Here is a 26,017-nt window from a genome sequence, read left to right as displayed (position 1 = left end):
GCCGCAGGTTTATATGAATTACTTCTGACTCACAGCTCAGTGAAACTAGGGATACAGTTGTGTGGGACATGGAGATTATAAACTTTCAATCCATGCCATGATTATGATTTGATTTTACCTGAATCCGTTCTGCACTCCTCCAGGCTGCACTTGCGGACACTGTCTGGTCTGTTGTTTTTCGGACACAGGCTGCTCTTCTCCTGCTCGCCTGAATCCGTATTGGTACATCTCACCACCCGCTTCTGTACTCCATCACCACAGCTCACAGAGCACTGACACACACACACACACACACAGTGGAAATTAGGACGTCCCTTACAGCCTTTAAATTAGTATAGAAGCAATATATTATATTAAAGGGGAATTGCATAATTAACCCCCTCTAAAAGCTCCTCACAGTGGTGGTGATAGGAACCAGACGTCCCTCTAAAAGCTCCTCCCAGAAAGTTCCTACATGAGCTGGTTCTGAATTCACTGCCTGATGACTGAGACGCTGTTTTATGAGAGTTTAGAGAACTTCAACTCCATTCATGGTGGAGGGAGACATGCAGGGCACTGTGCGGCAAAATAGTCCCCAAAGAAAACTCAGTATTCCAGATTTTCCACTATTTTCCATCATCAGCATTCCATATAAACTCAGAAGACTCGTGTAGGTTCTCTGGAGGTTCTGGATGGTAAATAAAGTGTCTATATCTGTGCTGTAGTCATGGCGATGCCTGGTTCCCATCACCGCCACTGTAAAGACGTCTGAACCGTTTCACACCAAACTCTCTGAACCTCTCTGTTTAAAAAAAAACTAAGTCCTGCAGAAACACTGAATAAATTCCGAATCCCCTTTACGGCTTTAAAGGGTTCTTCACTCACAAATCTCTTTTCAAACAGGGTTTTCGGGAACCAACATCGGTTCTTCTATCGCTCACAGAACCCTTCACTACATTTTCTTAAGAGCACTGAATAATCACAAATGATTATGTTTTCAGGTTGAGATGACAAAACCTGTCAACACAATGTACATATTTCTGTTCTGGGGTCAGTTACTAGTGCCACCTAGTGGACAACAAAGAAAACTCTTACCAGTTCTAAAGCATCAGTCACTTTAAAACATCATTTCTTTTCCTGTATAACATTTCATTAAAGAAGCTGATGCTAACGTTGCTAATAATAACTGACAGCTAGCATCCACTAGCTAGCCATAATGGGCTTTGTCCCATTAATAAACGAAAAAAACAAGCTCAAGCTAAAAAAGACCACGTTAGCACACTTGGTGCAGCACCACTGATTCAAATAGTTGCCCTAATAATGACAGTGTTGTGATACTGACCTCCTGCCAGGGGTCAGTGGTCCAGGCCACACAGGGCTGAAGGTTACAGGGGGCGGTGCTGTTGGGCCGGAGTGCAGCGTTACAGCGTCCTTCCTCTGGACAGAACACCAACCTCTCCATCACACCATCACCACAGCTTTTAGAGCACTAGATACACAGATGGACAGAGGGAGCAGGAACAATTAACAGCAAAAAGGAGCATAATGACCCCAGACCACCTAAACGGTAAAGTCAGGGGTGTTACAGTGAGAGAGTGGAGGTCAGTACCGGTCCCCAGGGTAAGTGCGCCCACTGCAGGCAGGTTCGAGTAGTGCAGGGCAGAGTGCGGGGGGGCCGGGGGGCCAGAGCCTGGCAGTGAAACGGCCTCAGCGCTCGTCCACTCTGAGAGTCAACACACTGCACGTCACGCTGCTTCGTACCACCAACACAGCCCTCTGCACACTGCGCACACGCACACGCACACGCACACGCACAGAGTATGTCAGAAAAGTGAGCAATTTCATGCTGCACTACAGTGGTTCACAGTGCATGACTGGGCATTTGACCAACCTGCTCAATGCTTACGTGTGTGTGTGTGTGTGTGTGTGTGTGTGTGTGTGTTTGTGCACGCTCACCCTGCTCCAGTTGGACGTGTGCCAGGAAGCGCAGGGTTTGAGGTTGCAGTGCTGTGCCGGTTCAGGTTTCTTCACACTGCTGCAGTCAGCGTCCAACCCAGAGCTGCAGGAAACCCTCCGCCACACTGCACCTAACCCACAGCTCACTGAACACTAACACAAACGCAGAAGATCAGAGACACGGCCCCCCAGCACCGACAGACCCTCCACCCCACTGCCCCTAACCCACAGCTCACTGAACACTAACACAAACGCAGAAGATCAGAGACACGGCCCACCAGCACTGACAGACCCTCCACCCCACTGCCCCTAACCCACAGCTCACTGAACACTAACACAAACACAGAAGATCAGAGACACGGCCCCCCAGCACTGACAGACCCTCCACCCCACTGCCCCTAACCCACAGCTCACTGAACACTAACACAAACGCAGAAGATCAGAGACACGGCCCCCCAGCACCGACAGACCCTCCACCCCACTGCCCCTAACCCACAGCTCACTGAACACTAACACAAACGCAGAAGATCAGAGACACGGCCCCCCAGCACTGACAGACCCTCCACCCCACTGCCCCTAACCCACAGCTCACTGAACACTAACACAAACGCAGAAGATCAGAGACACGGCCCCCCAGCACTGACAGACCCTCCACCCCACTGCCCCTAACCCACAGCTCACTGAACACTAACACAAACACAGAAGATCAGAGACACGGCCCACCAGCACCGACAGACCCTCCACCCCACTGCCCCTAACCCACAGCTCACTGAACACTAACACAAACGCAGAAGATCAGAGACACGGCCCCCCAGCACCGACAGACCCTCCTCCCCACTGCCCCTAACCCACAGCTCACTGAACACTAACACAAACGCAGAAGATCAGAGACACGGCCCACCAGCACCGACAGACCCTCCACCCCACTGCACCTAACCCACAGCTCACTGAACACTAACACAAACGCAGAAGATCAGAGACACGGCCCCCCAGCACCGACAGACCCTCCACCCCACTGCCCCTAACCCACAGCTCACTGAACACTAACACAAACGCAGAAGATCAGAGACACGGCCCACCAGCACTGACAGACCCTCCACCCCACTGCACCTAACCCACAGCTCACTGAACACTAACACAAACACAGAAGATCAGAGACACGGCCCCCCAGCACTGACAGACCCTCCACCCCACTGCCCCTAACCCACAGCTCACTGAACACTAACACAAACGCAGAAGATCAGAGACACGGCCCCCCAGCACCGACAGACCCTCCACCCCACTGCCCCTAACCCACAGCTCACTGAACACTAACACAAACGCAGAAGATCAGAGACACGGCCCCCCAGCACTGACAGACCCTCCACCCCACTGCCCCTAACCCACAGCTCACTGAACACTAACACAAACGCAGAAGATCAGAGACACGGCCCCCCAGCACTGACAGACCCTCCACCCCACTGCCCCTAACCCACAGCTCACTGAACACTAACACAAACGCAGAAGATCAGAGACACGGCCCCCCAGCACTGACAGACCCTCCACCCCACTGCCCCTAACCCACAGCTCACTGAACACTAACACAAACGCAGAAGATCAGAGACACGGCCCCCCAGCACTGACAGACCCTCCACCCCACAGCCCCTAACCCACAGCTCACTGAACACTAACACAAACGCAGAAGATCAGAGACACGGCCCCCCAGCACTGACAGACCCTCCACCCCACTGCCCCTAACCCACAGCTCACTGAACACTAACACAAACGCAGAAGATCAGAGACACGGCCCACCAGCACTGACAGACCCTCCACCCCACTACCCCTAACCCACAGCTCACTGAACACTAACACAAACGCAGAAGATCAGAGACACGGCCCCCCAGCACCGACAGACCCTCCACCCCACTGCACCTAACCCACAGCTCACTGAACACTAACACAAACGCAGAAGATCAGAGACACGGCCCACCAGCACTGACAGACCCTCCACCCCACTGCACCTAACCCACAGCTCACTGAACACTAACACAAACGCAGAAGATCAGAGACACGGCCCCCCAGCACTGACAGACCCTCCACCCCACTGCCCCTAACCCACAGCTCACTGAACACTAACACAAACACAGAAGATCAGAGACACGGCCCACCAGCACCGACAGACCCTCCACCCCACTGCCCCTAACCCACAGCTCACTGAACACTAACACAAACACAGAAGATCAGAGACACGGCCCCCCAGCACCGACAGACCCTCCTCCCCACTGCCCCTAACCCACAGCTCACTGAACACTAACACAAACGCAGAAGATCAGAGACACGGCCCACCAGCACCGACAGACCCTCCACCCCACTGCACCTAACCCACAGCTCACTGAACACTAACACAAACGCAGAAGATCAGAGACACGGCCCCCCAGCACCGACAGACCCTCCACCCCACTGCCCCTAACCCACAGCTCACTGAACACTAACACAAACGCAGAAGATCAGAGACACGGCCCACCAGCACTGACAGACCCTCCACCCCACTACCCCTAACCCACAGCTCACTGAACACTAACACAAACGCAGAAGATCAGAGACACGGCCCCCCAGCACTGACAGACCCTCCACCCCACTGCCCCTAACCCACAGCTCACTGAACACTAACACAAACGCAGAAGATCAGAGACACGGCCCACCAGCACTGACAGACCCTCCACCCCACTACCCCTAACCCACAGCTCACTGAACACTAACACAAACGCAGAAGATCAGAGACACGGCCCCCCAGCACCGACAGACCCTCCACCCCACTGCACCTAACCCACAGCTCACTGAACACTAACACAAACGCAGAAGATCAGAGACACGGCCCACCAGCACTGACAGACCCTCCACCCCACTGCACCTAACCCACAGCTCACTGAACACTAACACAAACGCAGAAGATCAGAGACACGGCCCCCCAGCACTGACAGACCCTCCACCCCACTGCCCCTAACCCACAGCTCACTGAACACTAACACAAACACAGAAGATCAGAGACACGGCCCACCAGCACCGACAGACCCTCCACCCCACTGCCCCTAACCCACAGCTCACTGAACACTAACACAAACACAGAAGATCAGAGACACGGCCCCCCAGCACCGACAGACCCTCCTCCCCACTGCCCCTAACCCACAGCTCACTGAACACTAACACAAACGCAGAAGATCAGAGACACGGCCCACCAGCACCGACAGACCCTCCACCCCACTGCACCTAACCCACAGCTCACTGAACACTAACACAAACGCAGAAGATCAGAGACACGGCCCCCCAGCACCGACAGACCCTCCACCCCACTGCCCCTAACCCACAGCTCACTGAACACTAACACAAACGCAGAAGATCAGAGACACGGCCCACCAGCACTGACAGACCCTCCACCCCACTACCCCTAACCCACAGCTCACTGAACACTAACACAAACGCAGAAGATCAGAGACACGGCCCCCCAGCACCGACAGACCCTCCACCCCACTGCCCCTAACCCACAGCTCACTGAACACTAACACAAACGCAGAAGATCAGAGACACGGCCCACCAGCACTGACAGACCCTCCACCCCACTGCCCCTAACCCACAGCTCACTGAACACTAACACAAACACAGAAGATCAGAGACACGGCCCCCCAGCACTGACAGACCCTCCACCCCACTGCCCCTAACCCACAGCTCACTGAACACTAACACAAACGCAGAAGATCAGAGACACGGCCCACCAGCACCGACAGACCCTCCACCCCACTGCCCCTAACCCACAGCTCACTGAACACTAACACAAACGCAGAAGATCAGAGACACGGCCCCCCAGCACTGACAGACCCTCCACCCCACTGCCCCTAACCCACAGCTCACTGAACACTAACACAAACGCAGAAGATCAGAGACACGGCCCCCAGCACTGACAGACCCTCCACCCCACTGCACCTAACCCACAGCTCACTGAACACTAACACAAACGCAGAAGATCAGAGACACGGCCCCCCAGCACTGACAGACCCTCCACCCCACTGCACCTAACCCACAGCTCACTGAACACTAACACAAACGCAGAAGATCAGAGACACGGCCCCCCAGCACTGACAGACCCTCCACCCCACTGCCCCTAACCCACAGCTCACTGACACAGACCCAGATAGATCAGAGACACGGCCCACCAGCACTGACAGACCCTCCACCCCACTGCCCCTAACCCACAGCTCACTGACACAGACCCAGATAGATCAGAGACACGGCCCACCAGCACTGACACTAAAATGCGGTAAATTGTGCTGATGCTGTAAATATTTACCTCACTCCAGTTGCCCACCACCCAGAATGCCGCTGTATTGGGTCCCGCTCCACCCGGGGCGTGTGCGGGTGTTTTTTGGCGTTTGGCTTTACTGGGGCTCCTGGGTGTGAGGATCTTCTTAAGCTTCGTGTGGGTGACGGCAGGGGCGTGGTCTCTCCCAGACTGACCACTGCCATTCCTCACCGTCTTCCGTGTTGGTGCATATGAGGCGGGGGTGGTGTGGGGGTGTGCAGTTGCTTCAGCATTATGGCCATTGTGAGGGTGGTCTCTGACGGTTGCCACAGCAACCTTGGTGTATGCGTGTGTTTTAATGGCTGGTGTAGACGTGGTCAGAAGAACGCGTGTGGGTTCAGCAGTACAGTGCGGTTCAGCCGTGGTCAGCGGTGTGTGGGGGGGTGCGGTTGTGGTCAGAGGGGGCCGGATGGTAAACGCACTCTCTCTCTCTTCACCTCCATCTTCTTCCACTATGTAGTCGTAACCTGGCGTGTATCTGGAGCCTCTGTCGGGCGGCTGTAGGTCAGCACTGCCCTCTTCGTCCTCACTGACCGTAGGCGTGGCCTGCACAGTAAAATAATAACAATTCGTATAAAAATCAAGATTTTTTCCAATCTCAATAAAGGATGTAGGTGCAATTATGTCTGTTTTCAGTCCAGTATTAGCAGTCAAGGCTTACACTGTAAGCAGTTGCTACTTCAGTACACTAGGTGGCACTGTGTGAGCTTTACAGGAGAAAAGCGCAGCTTGCAATAGCAAAACATTATGGAATAACTGCAGTAGGGGTCACTACAGACCCCACAGCACACGATTGACAACATACGTAAACCATGATGTGCTTGTATCGCAATATTTAAAGGGCCCATACCATGGAAAACCAAATTTCTCTCACTTTCCTGAAATACAGGAGTTTAAACTCCCAGGCACTACAGGGACTTTAATGCAAACTGGCTATTCTTAGATTATAGAAGCGCATAACAAAACTTGGGCTGTTGGTGGGCTCTGGACATTTAAAGAGGTATATAACACAGTACTTAAACACTCTGAAAGTTCCAACATGTGCCCACCCCTTCCATATAGGTAAACAGCCTTGAACTCAAACAGTTCTGATTTTAGTGTTTTTGTGATGTCACAAGTCATTTACATTATCCACCTATTCAGCTTACATCAGTTCATACATTCATTCATTCATCATCGAAGCCGCAGGGGGTGCTGAAGCCTATCCCAGCACTCAATGGGCAGAAGGCAGGAATCACCCTGGACAGGTCACTAGTCCATCACAGGGCAGCCACCCAGACACACACATTCAACCTCCACACAGAAACGACGCTGGTCGCCCGGCCGGGGAATCAAACCCAGATCCTTCTTGCTGTGAGGTGACAGAGTGCTTTCTGAATTAGCTCAGCCAATCAGAATAGAGCATATTTACATATAAATACATATAAATATCTATTTACATGTACACATCAACAAAAACAGCCTGTTTAATTCTAAGGGATTACAAATGGTCACGTAGAAATGAATTACGACTACATTTGGTACATAAAACCACGCAAACTGAAAATGATATGGGCCCTTTTAAAAACTGGTGCAGTGCTGAGTATTGCGATGTTATCGCAAATTATTATTATTAATATTATTATTATTATTATTATTATTGAAAACTTGTGATTCCAAACTTTCCAAAAGTTCTGCCAGAATAAGCCTTTTGTTTACTTCAGGTTGCAAATAACTAATATTGAGCATTAGGAAATGCACATAATTCTTATCAATGTTTGCTCATAATAAATCATCTGGGAAGACACATGGTGATAAGATTCTTTGTCCAGTCCCACCGATGTGTGCGTGCGGTCATCTGCGCTGCCGTTCTTCACCAGGATGAAATCCTGATCATCCTCATGGAGCACGTCCGGTGCTGCTGTGCGTGTGGGAGCCGGTGAGGACCTGGTGGTGTGGGTCGGGACGTTGGGGGTGGGTTTTTGAGGCTGGGGGCGGGGCCTGTGGTTGGAGGAGCAGCTCTGGAGGTTACAGAAGGTGGTGGAGCGAGGTCGGGTCATGGGGTCACAGGACACCTGGGGTTCGGTCAAACACCTTACTGTACGGGACTTCACCCCTCCACCGCAGCTGAGAGAACACTGCAGGACAAAAAAGGACAGTCAGTGGATGAGTATCCAGACGGGAATGACAGAAAACAGGCGAAACACACCAGAAACCAAACCCTGTGACCCAGTAACCTCACCTCGCTCCAGTTGCCCACAGCCCAGGTTGACCCACAGGTGACGTCCCTGTTGCAGGGCACGGCCGGTTTGGGTTTAGGGAGATGTTTACAGTCTCCGGGGGGCAGCACCCGCTCCTCTCCGCCCACAGTCCGCACACACAGAACCGCCCGCTTCCGCAGACCCCCTGATCCGCAGGAGGACGAACACGGCTGCCACCCCCCCACCCACCACCTGGGGGCAGGAAACAGACACTTCAGATGACAATGCTCAGATGCACAACCCTAGAGGTCAAAAGTCAGGAATGGAACTTCTCGCATTAATTACTGTCGTTTTCTGTAATTATACGTGTAGACTCAGATATTAGTGACTGGATGTCAGAAGGCATTTCACTGACCTGGCTGGACAGTCCATGTTCTTACACCTGCGGTGCCGGTCATCTGGCCGAGTGTTTGGGTCACACAGGGCCTCATCCACCACGCCCATGTCCTCCTCGAAACAGCGCACAGGCTGCTGCTGCTCACCTGGATGAGAAAACGGGGTCAGGACAGCTCACGTAACCATGACAACAACAACACTCATCACCATCATCAGCAAACATAATGCACTGAAGGTAATGATGTCATCAGTGACTGTAATGCACTCAATGTAATGATGTCATCAGTGATGATGTCATCAGTGACTGTAATGCACTGATCAAACACAATAATGTCCTGCAGGGTTACTAATTTGAAAACAGTTTAGCTGTGAAATGAGGTGTAGTTCTCCACCTAGCCCACAGGAGGCGCTGCAGTCAGTCCAGGCTCCGTATTTCCAGCTGTATTCAGGCTCCAGCAGTTCGTTACCCGTCAGGAGGCTCTTCTTCACCGTGAACTCAAAACGTACTCCTGGGTTGGGCTCCTGGAACAGCAGCTGCACAGAGGAATATTTCATTAAATATTATTATTGTATCTTTCGTCTTTGTACTTGTAAGAAACGACGACTTTTTTCAAAGCAATGTTTTGTCCAGATATCAGACACGGCAGATATTATATTACAACCTGACAGTTAACTCTAAATAACTAAGCAAGAAAAAAATATATATATTTTACACAAACACATAAACAGAAAAGTATAATATATAAAATGTATACATCAAATTATTCACGTTTTATCACACATATTTGATGCTCAATGAAAGTGTGTGAAAATCAGGTACTACACACATTACTCTGTGTGTGTGTGTGTGTGTGTGTGTGGGTGTGTACCTGCACCATGACTGGCTGTGTGGTTGGTCCAGGAGAAGTGAGGTTCTCCAGGTTACCATAACGATCGTAGTAGAATTTGGCTCCACCCACTCTGTACTCTCCATTCCACTGGATGATGTAATTCCCATTGAGGAAGTACTCCTCCGAATCTGCCGCCCGCACCGCCAGAAAGTTCCCCGCCTCCTGAACCTCCTGGATGAGGATGTCCCGCGCCCCCTCTGGGATCAGCAGCATGTCTACATAACCTGGCACACATACAAACTCAGTTACTGGTAATGCTGTAATGGAAAAGCTCCTAGAAAAGCCACTATCAGTTCAGACTAAACAGCACGATGTTCACTCACTGCTTAACCTGCATGATCATCAGCCGACATCTATGTTCAGGTGAGGAGAAGGTGAGGTACAGTGTGAGGTGTGTGTGATGGACATGGTGAGGTACAGTGTGAGGTGTGTGTGATGGAGAAGGTGAGGAGGTGAGGTACAGTGTGACGTATGTGATGGACATGGTGAGATACAGTGTGAGGTGTGTGTGATGGAGAAGGTGAGGAGGTGAGGTACAGTGTGACGTACGTGATGGACATGGTGAGGTACAGCGTGATGTGTGTGTGATGGACATGGTGAGGTACAGTGTGAGGTGTGTGTGATAGAGAAGGTGAGGTACAGTGTGAGGTATGTGTGATGGAGAAGGTGAGGTACAGTGTGAGGTGTGTGTGATGGACATGGTGAGGTACAGTGTGAGGTGTGTGTGATGGACATGGTGAGGTACAGTGTGAGGTGTGTGTGATGGAGAAGGTGAGGTACAGTGTGAGGTGTGTGTGATAGAGAAGGTGAGGTACAGTGTGAGGTGTGTGTGATGGACATGGTGAGGTACAGTGTGAGATGTGTGTGTGATGGACATGGTGAGGTACAGTGTGAGGTGTGTGTGATGGAGAAGGTGAGGAGGTGAGGTATGAGTGATTGAGAATATGAGGTACCATATCCGTCTCTCTCTGTGTAGGAGTCTCTCACTGTCTCACAGCTGGAGCCATCACCCAAACACACTCCACAGCGGTCCTCCTTGACTTTAGAGTCAATTCCATAATCACAGCCCACCGCCTGCACACATCCACATATGCTCTTTATGGAATTATGAAATAGCTGAAATAGCTGAAGTCCTTCCTACTAATTCCAATCTAACATATTATAAATTCCGAGCTGTTAGATTTGGCATCCCACCACCTTCCTATGATTACCTGTTTCTTTGTTATACTTTGCTACGGTGTTGCTAGGCTGTTTCTATGGTATCCCAGGTGATGACTAATATGTTGCTAGGACATTGCCGTGGATTCTCAGCTGGCTTAGGTGTTGTCAGGGTTTTTATATATTTTCTCAGGTGGTTGCTAAAGTGTTTTTAGACTTTTGTTATCTTATCTCAGGTGGTTGCTAAGTTGTTGCTAGGCCTTTGCTATGTTATCCCAGGTGGTTGCTAAGGTGATGCTAGGCATTTGCTATATTATTTCAGGTGGTTGTTAAAGCATTGCAAGGCCTTCTCTAAGGGATGCCAGGTGGTAGCTAAAGTGTTGCTAGGCATTTGCTGTGGAATTCCAGGTGGTTGTGAAGGTGTTGCTATGTTTTCCCAGAAGGTTGCTAGGCCTTTGCTACGTCATCCCAGGTGGTTGCTAAGGTGCTGCTAGGCTGTTGCGATGGAACCCACAGAGGTTGCTATGGTGTTGCTAGGCCATTGCTATGGTACCATAGGGGGTTGCTACGGTGTTTTTTTGGCCAGTGCTTTGGTGTCCCAGGTGGTTGCTAAGGGGAATGCTCTGTCACACTACCTTGCACACACCATTGATGCAGATGCTCCTGCTGTTGTTACTGAAGCATGGAGTCCCATCTGTTACAGCGTCCAGCATCTTCTCTGAGAAGTCCTCATTAACCGGCCTGCAGTGTAGCTCACACGGGTGGCCTGAGGGTGGTGACCGGGGGGAGCAACGGTGAGTAAGAGAAAGATATAAAAAGGGACAAATATACAAGTGTGAAAAGTGCAGATTCTAAACTTTCAGTCCAAACTATGTTAGTGTCTGTAAGTAGAAGAAGAGATACTTTACAAATGCAAATGCAATTAATTGTGTAATTAATTGTGTTAATATATTTAAACATTACAGCACACTGACAATAACAACTCCAGAGGGGTAAAAGAACAGCGTTCTTCTCTGAACTGATCTTTTTGGAGCTGCTCTGGTTTTGTAAACTGTTTACACTCTGTAAACACTAACCCACACACATGGCTGCAAACACAAAATGCATGCCAGGTCTCAGAAAGCCCAAAAGAAAAAGCCAAAAATTCACAAAACTTAAGGGAAAAATCCTTCTCAGGCCTATTTTCCATGTTTTATAGTAATGCAGCCTGGTGCAGTGTGCAATTATGGCTTCTATTCTCGGCTTCGGAGCCTCAAATACAGAAATCAACATGAAACAAAACATGTGCAGCTTCCCAGCAGTGACTGGAATTCTGCCCAGTGACTCGGATTGTCCACCATCACTGCTCCAGGTTTAAAGTGTTTAGAAGAGTTCTTCAGAAGCACCCAATACAGCCATGAGCCTGCACAGTCAGCAGAGGAGAAACTGCAGGTCTGGAATGACTGGAGCTTTGATTATGACTAGAGAATCTAATTCTGCTAATTCTGCATTAATTACAACCAGACGTCTACAGTCCTGCACTGCAATCACTCTGAATGCTGAAGTAAAGGCAGCTTGGTCTGTGGTCCTGTGACTGATGATGGGTGATGTGTAATGTGATGTTTAATATGAAGTGCAATGTGATGGGTGATGTGCTACGTGATGTTTCATGTGACTGATAATGGGTAATGTGATGTGCAATGTGATGTTTAATGTGATGTTTCATTTGATGTGCTAAGTGATGTTTAATGTGATTGATGATGTGTAATGTGATGTGTAATGTGATGTTTCATATGATGTGTAATGTGATGGGTGATGTGCTACGTGATGTTTCATGTGACTGATGATGGGTAAGGTGATGTGTAATGTGATGTTTAATGTGATGTTTAATGTGATGTGCAATGTGATGTTTAATGTGATGTTTCATTTGATGTGCTATGTGATGTTTAATGTGATTGATGATGTGTAATGTGATGTGTAATGTGATGTTTAATATGATGTGTAATGTGATGTGTAATGTGATGTTTAATATGATGTGTAATGTGATGGGTGATGTGCTACGTGATGTTTCATGTGACTGATGATGGGTAATGTGATGTGTAATGTGATGTTTAATATGATGTGTAATGTGATGGGTGATGTGCTACGTGATGTTTCATGTGACTGATGATGGGTAATGTGATGTTTAATGTGATGTTTCATTTGATGTGCTATATGATGTTTAATGTGAGTGATGTTGGGTAATGTGATGTGTAATGTGATGATTAATATGATGTGTAATGTGATGGGTGATGTGCTATGTGATGTTTCATGTGACTGATGATGGTTAAGGTGATGTGTAATGTGATGTGCTATGTGATGTTTCACGTGACTGACGATGGGAAAGGTGATGTGTAATGTGATGTGCAATGTGATGTTTAATGTAATGTTTCATTTGATGTGCTATGTGATGTTTCATGTGATTGGTGATGGGTAATGTGATGTGTAATGTGATGTGCAATGTGATGTGTAATGTGGAGTTTAAGGTGATGTTTCATTTGATGTGCTATGTGATGTTTAATGTGAGTGATGTTGGGTAATGTGATGTGTAATGTGATGTTTAATATGATGTGTAATGTGATGGGTGATGTGCTACGTGATGTTTCATGTGACTGATGATGGGTAAGGTGATGTGTAATGTGATGTTTAATGTGATGTTTCGTTTGATGTGCTATGTGATGTTTCATGTGATTGATGATGGGTAATGTGATGTTTCATGTGATGTTTCATGTGACTGATGATGGGTAATGTGATGTTTAATGCGATGTATAATGAAATGTTTCATGTGGTGTGTTGTGATGTTTGATGTGATTGATGATGAATAACGTGATGTGTTATGAGATGTTTAATCTCATGTGTAATGTGATGTTTAATGTGATTGATGATGAATAACGTGATGTGTTATGAGATGTTTAATCTCATGTGTAATGTGATGTTTAATGTGATGTGTGATGTGATGTGTAATGTGATGTGATGTGTAATGTGATGGGTAATGTGATGTGTAATGTGATGTGTAATGAGATGTGTGATGTGATGCGTAATGAGATGTGTAATGTGATGGGTGATGTGTGATGTTTAATGTGATGTGTGATGTGTAATGTGATGTGTTATGTGATGTGTAATGTGATGTGTAATGTGATGTGTAATGTGATGTGTAATGTGATGTGTAATGTGATGTGTGATGTTTAATGTGATGTGTAATGTGATGTGTGATGTGATGTGTGATGTGATGTGTAATGTGATGTGTGATGTGTAATGTGATGTGTAATGTGATGTGTGATGTTTAATGTGATGTGTAATGTGATGTGTAATGTGATGTGTGATGTGATGTGTAATGTGATGTGTGATGTGTAATGTGATGTGTAATGTGATGTGTGATGTGATGTGTAATGTGATGTGTAATGTGATGTTTGATGTTTAATGTGATGTGTAATGTGATGTGTAATGTGATGTGTGATGTGTAATGTGATGTGTGATGTGTGATGTGTGATGTGTAATGTGATGTGATGTGTAATGTGATGTGTAATGTGATGTTTGATGTTTAATGTGATGTGTAATGTGATGTGTAATGTGATGCGTGATGTGATGCGTGATGTGATGTGTAATGTGATGTGTAATGTGATGTGTAATGTGATGTGTGATGTGTAATGTGATGTGTAATGTGATTGGTGATGAATAAAGATTACTGATGCTGGAGACAGGGATCCACTGGTAAAGCTGGTTGTGATATGGCACCGTATCAAACTCGCTGCACTGCATTTCCCGAAACGTAGGATGTTTCTGAGCACACGGTGTCGTGTTACAGATTCTATAGCGCTTGCGCTCCCCTGTACAGTACTTTCCCCCGAACGCCGGCCTGGAGAGAGACAGAGAGAGAGAGAGAGAGAGAGAGAGAGAGAGAGAGAGAGAGAGAGAGAGAGAGGCATTAAACCCAATGTTAGATAGTGTATATGGGGTTAGATACACCAAAAAGTTTAGAGGAAGGAGAGAAAGAGAGAAAAAGAAAGCGCTGTAGGCGCTGTAGGAGTCATACTTCGGCTGGTCACACTCTCTCTCCGCTGACTGGACACCAGAGCTGCAGGTGCGTGAGCAGTGAGACCAGGTGCTCCACTGGCCCCACCCACCATTCACTGTCTCAGGTAACTTCCCCACAATCACACACTCACCTGAGATACACCACTGACACACACACACACACACACACACACACACACACACACACACACACACACACACAATATAATACATGTTCAGTATTAACTCATTAAACGTAAGAAAACTTGCCATATTGTTCATCATCTATTTTGTTCTGTTCATTTTTTTAAATAATTCTGAATTCTATCAAATAACTGAACTGTAACATTGTTACAAAAAAATGTGAGAGACATAATTATAGCCATAATTAGCCTCTAATTAAATATTACATCAGAAATGCAATTATTTACTAAAACTCTACCTAACTATCAGTAGTACACACACCAGTTAACACACTCTTTTTCTGACATCACGTGAAGTCGCTCACCTTTCCTGGGCCACACCTGGTCCCGTCTATAGGTGCGTCCAGTTTGGAGCGGCAGGATCCGTTCACAGAGCACCACAGGATCTGACACACGTTCTACAAACAACACAGACGTGCACTGTCGTGAGGTCAGTACTCATCAGCGCTCACGCCTTTCAGGAGATTAAACCACCTTTGTACCAGCAGAGGGTCAGTTTGTGCTCTTAACAACAACTTGGAAAAGAAACAAAACATCTCTCTGAAGGTCTGAGAGGAAAGCGGCTGAATGGGGGAATATCTGTTATTTCTTTGTTATAAATCTGAATAGAACAGAAATGGTCTCACGTCAATCTCTGAGCAAAAGGTGGCGTTGGGGCCGTACTGCATCTGGCACTGATGCTGCGCAGTGTACCGGACCCCCGGGGCCACCAGGGCCGTGGTCAGATCCTTCTTAGATGGACGATCGTCGAGACAAAAACCCCAACCACGACTAAGAAAGAGACATAAAGAAAGAGAGCGAGTGTGTTGACTGCTGAATTCAGTCCAGATTCCTACGCTAAAGGTTCCTGGCCGAAGGCCGTCTAGTCCTAGTTCATGTTGACTGGAGTTTAAGAAAGTGTGTGTTCTCACTCCAGGAAGCGGGTGATGTACTCTTTGCTGCAGGAAGACCAGGTGAGTGGGGAGGAGTCGTACTGAAGCTGTCGGGACATGATGAAAGGGTTTCTACCGTCCAGCTCACAGTCGTTCCCCTGACCGTCATGCTGGAGACCAAAACTACACACAAGTACAAACACATCACTCTTCAGGATGAACGGCTTCCCCGGGTTACAGCTGTCCACTCGGCCCCGTAACAGCCATCACGTAACGAGGCTCGACAGCATTTCTAACATTACAAATAACCTACTACACAACGTACACACTGACCTGTGTCCGAGCTCGTGTGCGATGGTGAAGGCCACTGGCAGCCCTGAATCCTCGTTAATGTTGCAGGATCGATGTGGCTGGCACATTCCAGACAGGTGAGACAGGCCCAGCGTTTCACACGGCTCATTCCTACCTGCGCACAGGTCCTTCCTGTACATTACAATATAAATATAGAAACCGAGTTTGTTCTACAGTTTCTCATTAGACTGAATGAATAACCGACTCTAAATGTAGGTATTGTGATATAAATCGAGTCCGTTCTACAGTTTCTCGTTAGACTGAATGAATAACCGACTCTAAATGTAGGTATTGTGATATAAACCGAGTCCGTTCTACAGTTTCTCATTAGACTGAATGAATAACCGGCTCTAAATGTAGGTATTGTGATATAAACCGAGTCCGTTCTACAGTTTCTCATTAGGCTGAATGAATAACCGACTCTAAATGTAGGTATTGTGATATAAACCGAGTCCGTTCTACAGTTTCTCATTCGACTGAATGAATAACCGGCTCTAAATGTAGGTATTGTGATATAAACCGAGTCTGTTCTACAGTTTCTCATTAGACTGAATGAATAACCGACTCTAAATGTAGGTATTGTGATATAAACCGAGTCCGTTCTACAGTTTCTCATTAGGCTGAATGAATAACCGGCTCTAAATGTAGGTATTGTGATATAAACCGAGTCCGTTCTACAGTTTCTCATTAGACTGAATGAATAACCGACTCTAAATGTAGGTATTGTGATATAAACCGAGTCCGTTCTACAGTTTCTCGTTAGACTGAATGAATAACCGACTCTAAATGTAGGTATTGTGATATAAACCGAGTCTGTTCTACAGTTTCTCATTAGACTGAATGAATAACCGGCTCTAAATGTAGGTATTGTGATATAAACCGAGTCCGTTCTACAGTTTCTCATTAGGCTGAATGAATAACCGACTCTAAATGTAGGTATTGTGATATAAACCGAGTCTGTTCTACAGTTTCTCGTTAGGCTGAATGAATAACCGGCTCTAAATGTAGGTATTGTGATATAAACCGAGTCCGTTCTACAGTTTCTCATTAGACTGAATGAATAACCGACTCTAAATGTAGGTATTGTGATATAAACCGAGTCCGTTCTACAGTTTCTCATTAGGCTGAATGAATAACCGACTCTAAATGTAGGTATTGTGATATAAACCGAGTCCGTTCTACAGTTTCTCATTAGGCTGAATGAATAACCGACTCTAAATGTAGGTATTGTGATATAAACCGAGTCCGTTCTACAGTTTCTCATTAGGCTGAATGAATAACCGACTCTAAATGTAGGTATTGTGATATAAACCGAGTCTGTTCTACAGTTTCTCATTAGGCTGAATGAATAACCGGCTCTAAATGTAGGTATTGTGATATAAACCGAGTCCGTTCTACAGTTTCTCATTAGGCTGAATGAATAACCGACTCTAAATGTAGGTATTGTGATATAAACCGAGTCTGTTCTACAGTTTCTCATTAGGCTGAATGAATAACCGACTCTAAATGTAGGTATTGTGATATAAACCGAGTCTGTTCTACAGTTTCTCATTAGGCTGAATGAATAACCGACTCTAAATGTAGGTATTGTGATATAAACCGAGTCAGTTCTACAGTTTCTCATTAGGCTGAATGAATAACCGACTCTAAATGTAGGTATTGTGATATAAACCGAGTCTGTTCTACAGTTTCTCGTTAGGCTGAATGAATAACCGACTCTAAATGTAGGTATTGTGATATAAACCGAGTCTGTTCTACAGTTTCTCGTTAGGCTGAATGAATAACCGACTCTAAATGTAGGTATTGTGATATAAACCGAGTCCGTTCTACAGTTTCTCATTAGACTGAATGAATAACCGACTCTAAATGTAGGTATTGTGATATAAACCGAGTCCGTTCTACAGTTTCTCATTAGACTGAATGAATAACCGGCTCTAAATGTAGGTATTGTGATATAAACCGAGTCCGTTCTACAGTTTCTCATTAGACTGAATGAATAACCGGCTCTAAATGTAGGTATTGTGATATAAACCGAGTCCGTTCTACAGTTTCTCATTAGACTGAATGAATAACCGACTCTAAATGTAGGTATTGTGATATAAACCGAGTCTGTTCTACAGTTTCTCGTTAGACTGAATGAATAACCGACTCTAAATGTAGATATTGTGATATAAACCGAGTCCGTTCTACAGTTTCTCATTAGACTGAATGAATAACCGGCTCTAAATGTAGGTATTGTGATATAAACCGAGTCTGTTCTACAGTTTCTCATTAGGCTGAATGAATAACCGGCTCTAAATGTAGGTATTGTGATATAAACCGAGTCTGTTCTACAGTTTCTCATTAGGCTGAATGAATAACCGACTCTAAATGTAGGTATTGTGATATAAACCGAGTCCGTTCTACAGTTTCTCATTAGGCTGAATGAATAACCGACTAATAACCGATGAATAACCGAGTCCGTTCTACAGTTTCTCATTAGGCTGAATGAATAACCGACTCTAAATGTAGGTATTGTGATATAAACCGAGTCCGTTCTACAGTTTCTCATTAGACTGAATGAATAACCGACTCTAAATGTAGGTATTGTGATATAAACAGAGTCCGTTCTACAGTTTCTCATTAGACTGAATGAATAACCGACTCTAAATGTAGGTATTGTGATATAAACCGAGTCCGTTCTACAGTTTCTCATTAGACTGAATGAATAACCGGCTCTAAATGTAGGTATTGTGATATAAACAGAGTCCGTTCTACAGTTTCTCATTAGACTGAATGAATAACCGGCTCTAAATGTAGGTATTGTGATATAAACCGAGTCTGTTCTACAGCTTCTCATTAGACTGAATGAATAACCGTCTCTAAATGTAGGTATTGTGATATAAACCGAGTCCGTTCTACAGTTTCTCATTAGACTGAATGAATAACCGGCTCTCAATGTAGGTATTGTGATATAAACCGAGTCCGTTCTACAGTTTCTCATTAGACTGAATGAATAACCGGCTCTAAATGTAGGTATTGTGATATAAACCGAGTCTGTTCTACAGTTTCTCATTAGGCTGAATGAATAACCGGCTCTAAATGTAGGTATTGTGATATAAACCGAGTCTGTTCTACAGTTTCTCATTAGGCTGAATGAATAACCGACTCTAAATGTAGGTATTGTGATATAAACCGAGTCCGTTCTACAGTTTCTCATTAGACTGAATGAATAACCGACTCTAAATGTAGGTATTGTGATATAAACCGAGTCTGTTCTACAGTTTCTCGTTAGACTGAATGAATAACCGACTCTAAATGTAGATATTGTGATATAAACCGAGTCCGTTCTACAGTTTCTCATTAGACTGAATGAATAACCGGCTCTAAATGTAGGTATTGTGATATAAACCGAGTCTGTTCTACAGTTTCTCATTAGGCTGAATGAATAACCGGCTCTAAATGTAGGTATTGTGATATAAACCGAGTCTGTTCTACAGTTTCTCATTAGGCTGAATGAATAACCGACTCTAAATGTAGGTATTGTGATATAAACCGAGTCCGTTCTACAGTTTCTCATTAGGCTGAATGAATAACCGACTAATAACCGATGAATAACCGACTAATAACCGATGAATAACCGAGTCCGTTCTACAGTTTCTCATTAGGCTGAATGAATAACCGACTCTAAATGTAGGTATTGTGATATAAACCGAGTCCGTTCTACAGTTTCTCATTAGACTGAATGAATAACCGACTCTAAATGTAGGTATTGTGATATAAACAGAGTCCGTTCTACAGTTTCTCATTAGACTGAATGAATAACCGACTCTAAATGTAGGTATTGTGATATAAACCGAGTCCGTTCTACAGTTTCTCATTAGACTGAATGAATAACCGGCTCTAAATGTAGGTATTGTGATATAAACCGAGTCCGTTCTACAGTTTCTCATTAGATTGAATGAATAACCGACTCTAAATGTAGGTATTGTGATATAAACCGAGTCTGTTCTACAGTTTCTCATTAGGCTGAATGAATAACCGACTCTAAATGTAGGTATTGTGATATAAACCGAGTCTGTTCTACAGTTTCTCATTAGACTGAATGAATAACCGACTCTAAATGTAGGTATTGTGATATAAACCGAGTCCGTTCTACAGTTTCTCATTAGACTGAATGAATAACCGACTCTAAATGTAGGTATTGTGATATAAACCGAGTCTGTTCTACAGTTTCTCATTAGGCTGAATGAATAACCGACTCTAAATGTAGGTATTGTGATATAAACCGAGTCCGTTCTACAGTTTCTCATTAGATTGAATGAATAACCGACTCTAAATGTAGGTATTGTGATATAAACCGAGTCTGTTCTACAGTTTCTCATTAGGCTGAATGAATAACCGACTCTAAATGTAGGTATTGTGATATAAACCGAGTCTGTTCTACAGTTTCTCGTTAGACTGAATGAATAACCGGCTCTAAATGTAGGTATTGTGATATAAACCGAGTCTGTTCCACAGTTTTTCATTAGACTGAATGAATAACCGACTCTAAATGTAGGTATTGTGATATAAACCGAGTCTGTTCTACAGTTTCTCATTAGGCTGAATGAATAACCGACTCTAAATGTAGGTATTGTGATATAAACCGAGTCCGTTCTACAGTTTTTCATTAGACTGAATGAATAACCGACTCTAAATGTAGGTATTGTGATATAAACCGAGTCTGTTCTACAGCTTCTCATTAGACTGAATGAATAACCGTCTCTAAATGTAGGTATTGTGATATAAACCGAGTCCGTTCTACAGTTTCTCATTAGACTGAATGAATAACCGACTCTAAATGTAGGTATTGTGATATAAACCGAGTCTGTTCTACAGTTTCTCATTAGGCTGAATGAATAACCGACTCTAAATGTAGGTATTGTGATATAAACCGAGTCCGTTCTACAGTTTCTCATTAGACTGAATGAATAACCGGCTCTAAATGTAAGTATTGTGATATAAACCGAGTCCGTTCTACAGTTTCTTGTGTGTGTGTGTGTGTGTGTGTGCGCGAGTGACCTTGTAATGAGCACAGCAACGTCATGATGTGCGGGGTGTGTGTCACTCTGGGGGTTTACGTTTTTCTGCCAACTGCAGAAACTGGAGAGAGTGGAATCTGCATGATGTACGATTTTCAGTCCTTTCTAATAAGTGCACACACATACACACACATACACACACACACACACACACACACACACACACACACATTCACACACAAAACACATTACAAAAGAATCAGAAAACTGGAGGGCAGTTTTACAGCACACATGAGCACAGAAACAGAGCCAGTCTGATTCATCCCCTCTGAATCACTGACTCTGAGTTGTGAATCAAATAGAGACAACTGAATCCTACATTCCAAATCATGAATCATACAGACTCAATTTGATTCATTCACAAGTCAAATAGAGTCCATTTGAATTACACACTGTGAATTGTGAATCAAAAGGTTTCCGTTTGAATTATTCATTATTAACTGTAAAACAAACCAAGCCAATTTTACCATACACTGTAAACTATGAATCAGAACAAGCCAGTTCAAATCAAAGACTCTGAATCATGAAATGAAAAGAGCCCATTTGAATCACAAATCAAACACAATCACTGTAAATTGACAATACGAAGCACACACTGAATTAGGAATCAAAAAGAGTTCAACTGAACCATAAACTCCAGATCATAAATTAAAGAGGCACCTATTCTGAATCATACATCAAAAAGAATCAAACTGAATGATTCCTTCTGAATCATGAATCAGACAACTAATCCCAATCCACTCAAATAGAGCCAAGTGGAACCATATACTGTGATTCATGAATCAACCACAGCCAATCCCATTATGCAGAGTTACTCTGGGGAACTATATTTCGAGAATGAGGCCAGAATGAGGCTTTTTTCATTTTTCCCAGGAAAAGCACACAGCTGCACACACTCAGAGCTGCTGGTGGGACAGGGTGGGGTTTATTTTGTGATTTAGTATCTCAGTTATGGAGCTAATGAAGAGTGTGTGACTGAGATGGAGGTGAAGAATCTTCAGTTCCTCTCTGTTCAGTAAGAATAATGTATGAAAAATAGAAGCAACAAAGAAGCTTTCTGTTCTGAGGCGCGCTGGGCTCCATGCAGGGTTACTGCCTGCTGTAGATGTCTCCAACATTAAAAACGACAGAAGTGAAGACGTAGGGCATGTAAATCAAAAGTAAATCTTCAGCTTAAAGCTTAAGTAACCCGTCGTGAGTAAGTGAGCAACATGCATTGTTTGAGTTTACTGATAAACCCACAGTAGATGAACAGAAAAAATGTATGAAGTTAAATGAATCAGGAATCGTGACTCCTGAGTGAAAGCTTTGTTCGTACCTCCTCTCCCTGCAGCAGTATGAGCCTTACAAGGATGATGTGGATGGCGTTGCCGATACTGGCATCATGAAATATACCTGCCACCTGCGATAACACAAACACATCCATTCACACTGGCGCCTGGATCAGCGTCTGAACCAAACCAGAGAAAACTGGATCAAAAAAATCTAGAATATTTTCTGATTACAATAAAAACAAGTCATGCGAGTAAGTAATGCAGCATGTCTATGTTTAAAAAGAATGATGAATCATGAATCAAAGCCAGAGTAAACATTAAACTCTGAATCATGAATCAAAAGAAGCAGGTCTGAATCATGCACTCTAAATTGGGAATCATTTGTGTTTACTGAATCATGAATTAATCGGAGTGATTCTGAATCACACAACTTGAACCATGAATCAGTTTGAAAGAGCACTCTGAATCAAATTAGTCCGAATCAATCTGTATCAACACTCTGAATCAATCAGTCGGATTCAGTACGCTGAATCAATCAATCGGTCAATCAGAGTCAGTACTTTGAATCGTGACTCAGTCAGGCTCGGGGTCTCACCATGTTCATGATGGTGAAGATGTAGCTCTCCACATTATTGTTGCCGTGGTACTGCTGCAGTTTGGAGTCGGCCACCACCATGGTCTCCACCCAGCGCTCCCTACTGACAGAGCGTCGGGAAATCTGCCTGCGTCCAGGTCGGTCCGGTCCAGTCCGGTCTGGCTGCTCTTGCTCCCAGAGCTCCCTGTCCAGCTCCACCTGCTTCGAATACGCTGCACCATCTGCGCCAAAACCACACACACAGGTCAAATATTTGGATACACCCGATGTAAGGCCATGTATGGATTTAAGTTTAATTTAGTAGCTTTACTGAATCTTCTACCTGTCGCACTTCAAATGTAACTATAGCGCGATATGCGCATCTTCATACCGTCGAATATTAGCGCAGCTTATCACCTCCGCAAAGCCGCTCACAGTTGGTTTTCTGTTACTGTCGCTTTTGTGCCGCCTCGTCTAAAGTTATTGTGAAACCGAAAACAGCCAAATAAATTTTTTTAGCTTGTGCAGTCACCAAATAAGTGAAAGCAGTGCACAATTTTCAGTCCTTCATCCACTAAACGTCAAAACATTCGCCTAGCGGCACCTGCTAAATGTTAAACAGAGCCGCTGGCTAGCATTAGCTTCGTTAGCATAGCAACAGCTCTGCTCACTATGGCACATGTGGACTGAGGCTAACTAAAGCGCCAAGACGAGTTCAGAGGATGAAGCAAATTTGAGCGATTCAAGTGGCTAGCAGGAAATTAACCCTGTTCGGGTCTGTAGCCTACTAGCTAACTCACCGTCAGCGTAGCGGGCGGGTTACACATCCAGTCAGTGGCTCAGACCGTTCGGATTCTGTCCCGACTAAACGTAGACGATAAAAAACTGATGTTGGATGGCCAGAAAGCAGAAATCGAACCTGCTCTGTGGTGTTTGGAGCAGTAGTGTGAAGCTCAGCTAACGCTAGCTTAAAGGTGCCACAAACCATAGCACAGGCTAAAAATTACACACGTTTAGGGAATAAAGAGTCAAATCTGAGGGAGCAAAGTGAACCGACTGATGTTGGAGTGACAAAGTGGTCTAAATCGAACCTGCTCTGTGGTGTTTGGAGCAGTAGTGTGAAGCCCAGCTAACGCTAGCTTAGTTAGCAAGCCCAGAGGTTCCACACCCCAGAGCACAGGCTTAGTTTTAGGAGTCCAAAAATGCCTCACACCAGAATATGGGCTCAATTCCAGCTAAGTCACGTTACAGTTACACACATTTAAAGAATAAAGACTGACAGTGAGGTGAAAATCTGAGTCGAACGAGCTCTCTGGTGTCTGTTAGCCGTCACTGAGGTACTATTTCTGGTCCTGAATTAGCAGAAATGACCTGCATGGAACAGCCAGAGGAACCATTCAGCTCCACAGTGTAGAGCAGTGCTAGTAAAAGGTTGGACCCCCTTTCACCTTCAGAACTGTCTTAATTCTTCGTGTCAGACTTTCAACAAGGTGTTGGAAACGTTCCTCAGAGATTCTAGTTGGTTATTTGAGTTCCTGCTGCCTTTCTATCATCTGGAACCAGTCTGCCCATTCTCCTATGACCTCTCACATCAACAAGGCATTTTCGTCCACACAACTGACCGCTCACTGGATATTTCCTCTTTTTCGGACCGTTCTCTGTGAACCCTAGAGATGGTTGTGGTGAAAATCCCAGTAGATCAGCAGTTTCTGAAATACTCAGACCAGCCCGTCTGGCACCAACAACCACGCCACGTTCAAAGTCCCTTAAATCCCCTTTCTTCCCCGTTCTGATGCTCGGTCTGCACTTCAGCAGGTCGTCTTGACCACCTCTACAGGCCTAAATGCAGTGAGTTGCTGCCGTGTGATTGGCTGATCAGCTATTTGTGTTAACAAGCAACTGAACTGTACCTAATAAAGTGGCCGGAGAGTGTAGATGCCTTAATAATTCTGCATTTTGAAACACCTTATTATCATCATATCACCCAACTCTGGTCTGAAGCACACAGTTTATGACTGGCTGCTACAGGCATGCTAACATACGCAGCAGCGTCCATGAGAGTCCATTAGTATGAAATGCAGTATTTATGAGTGTAATAGCTCCTGACCTTTGACCCCGCAGGCACTGTGGAGGTTGGGATCAGTATGTGTGCTGCGGCGCACTCGGGGGCTTCTCCAGGTGGAGTTGTGGTAGATGACGTGCGGTTGGTGTGGGTCTGCGGGGGTCGGCGTGTGTCCACGTACAGGCTCGATCAGGAACAGTCCAGCAGGGAGGGTCAGCAGACCCGTCTGAAATTCAGCACACAGTGCCGACAGCAGCAGCATCAGCAGCGAGAAACACGGGCCGCAAATTACAAAACAGGTCCAGTCCTAACATGTGGACCCAACAGCAGGCCAGGTCATTTAAGGGGTTTAAAGGGTAGCTCCTCCAATCTCTCAGAATTTCCACATAATCAACTGGTTAAGGTGTAAACACAGCTAGTCGGAGCGGTTTGGTGTGAAACGCTCTGTTTAAGAGAAACCGACTCGCAGTGGTGGTGATAGGAACCAGACGTCCCCCTCTAAAAGCTCCTCACAGTGGTGGTGATGGGAACCAGACGTCCCCCTCTAAAAGCTCCTCACAGTGGTGGTGATGGGAACCAGACGTCCCTCTAAAAGCTCCTCACAGTGGTGGTGATAGGAACCAGACGTCCCTCTAAAAGCTCCTCACAGAAAGTTCCTACATGAACTGGTTCTGAATTCACTGCCTGATGACTG

The 26,017-nt window shown here is 45.5% G+C and overlaps 1 protein-coding gene across 1 annotated transcript in view; it reads right to left on the bottom strand.

The window, feature by feature from the left end:
• adamts12 (ADAM metallopeptidase with thrombospondin type 1 motif, 12) overlaps positions 1 to 26,017 on the bottom strand; it is a 38,911-nt gene that overhangs the window by 2,823 nt on the left and 10,071 nt on the right. Inside the window, exons 3-24 of the mRNA XM_037531441.1 lie at positions 25,369 to 25,549; positions 23,283 to 23,503; positions 22,732 to 22,815; positions 21,394 to 21,518; positions 16,333 to 16,482; positions 16,039 to 16,182; positions 15,754 to 15,898; positions 15,433 to 15,525; positions 14,944 to 15,089; positions 14,597 to 14,766; positions 11,528 to 11,658; positions 10,688 to 10,808; positions 9,714 to 9,958; positions 9,237 to 9,378; positions 8,864 to 8,990; positions 8,490 to 8,700; positions 8,086 to 8,385; positions 6,257 to 6,814; positions 1,936 to 2,088; positions 1,589 to 1,762; positions 1,322 to 1,468; positions 119 to 272 (exon numbers count right to left, since the gene is read on the bottom strand). Coding sequence (XP_037387338.1) covers positions 119 to 272; positions 1,322 to 1,468; positions 1,589 to 1,762; positions 1,936 to 2,088; positions 6,257 to 6,814; positions 8,086 to 8,385; positions 8,490 to 8,700; positions 8,864 to 8,990; positions 9,237 to 9,378; positions 9,714 to 9,958; positions 10,688 to 10,808; positions 11,528 to 11,658; positions 14,597 to 14,766; positions 14,944 to 15,089; positions 15,433 to 15,525; positions 15,754 to 15,898; positions 16,039 to 16,182; positions 16,333 to 16,482; positions 21,394 to 21,518; positions 22,732 to 22,815; positions 23,283 to 23,503; positions 25,369 to 25,549 — 3,922 coding nt within the window. The remainder of the gene's footprint in view (positions 1 to 118; positions 273 to 1,321; positions 1,469 to 1,588; positions 1,763 to 1,935; positions 2,089 to 6,256; positions 6,815 to 8,085; positions 8,386 to 8,489; positions 8,701 to 8,863; positions 8,991 to 9,236; positions 9,379 to 9,713; positions 9,959 to 10,687; positions 10,809 to 11,527; positions 11,659 to 14,596; positions 14,767 to 14,943; positions 15,090 to 15,432; positions 15,526 to 15,753; positions 15,899 to 16,038; positions 16,183 to 16,332; positions 16,483 to 21,393; positions 21,519 to 22,731; positions 22,816 to 23,282; positions 23,504 to 25,368; positions 25,550 to 26,017) is intronic.

This window comes from Pygocentrus nattereri, chromosome 20 (genome assembly GCF_015220715.1).
Source record: "Pygocentrus nattereri isolate fPygNat1 chromosome 20, fPygNat1.pri, whole genome shotgun sequence".
NCBI lineage: Eukaryota > Metazoa > Chordata > Actinopteri > Characiformes > Serrasalmidae > Pygocentrus > Pygocentrus nattereri.
This window is presented reverse-complemented; position numbering and strand designations above follow the sequence as displayed.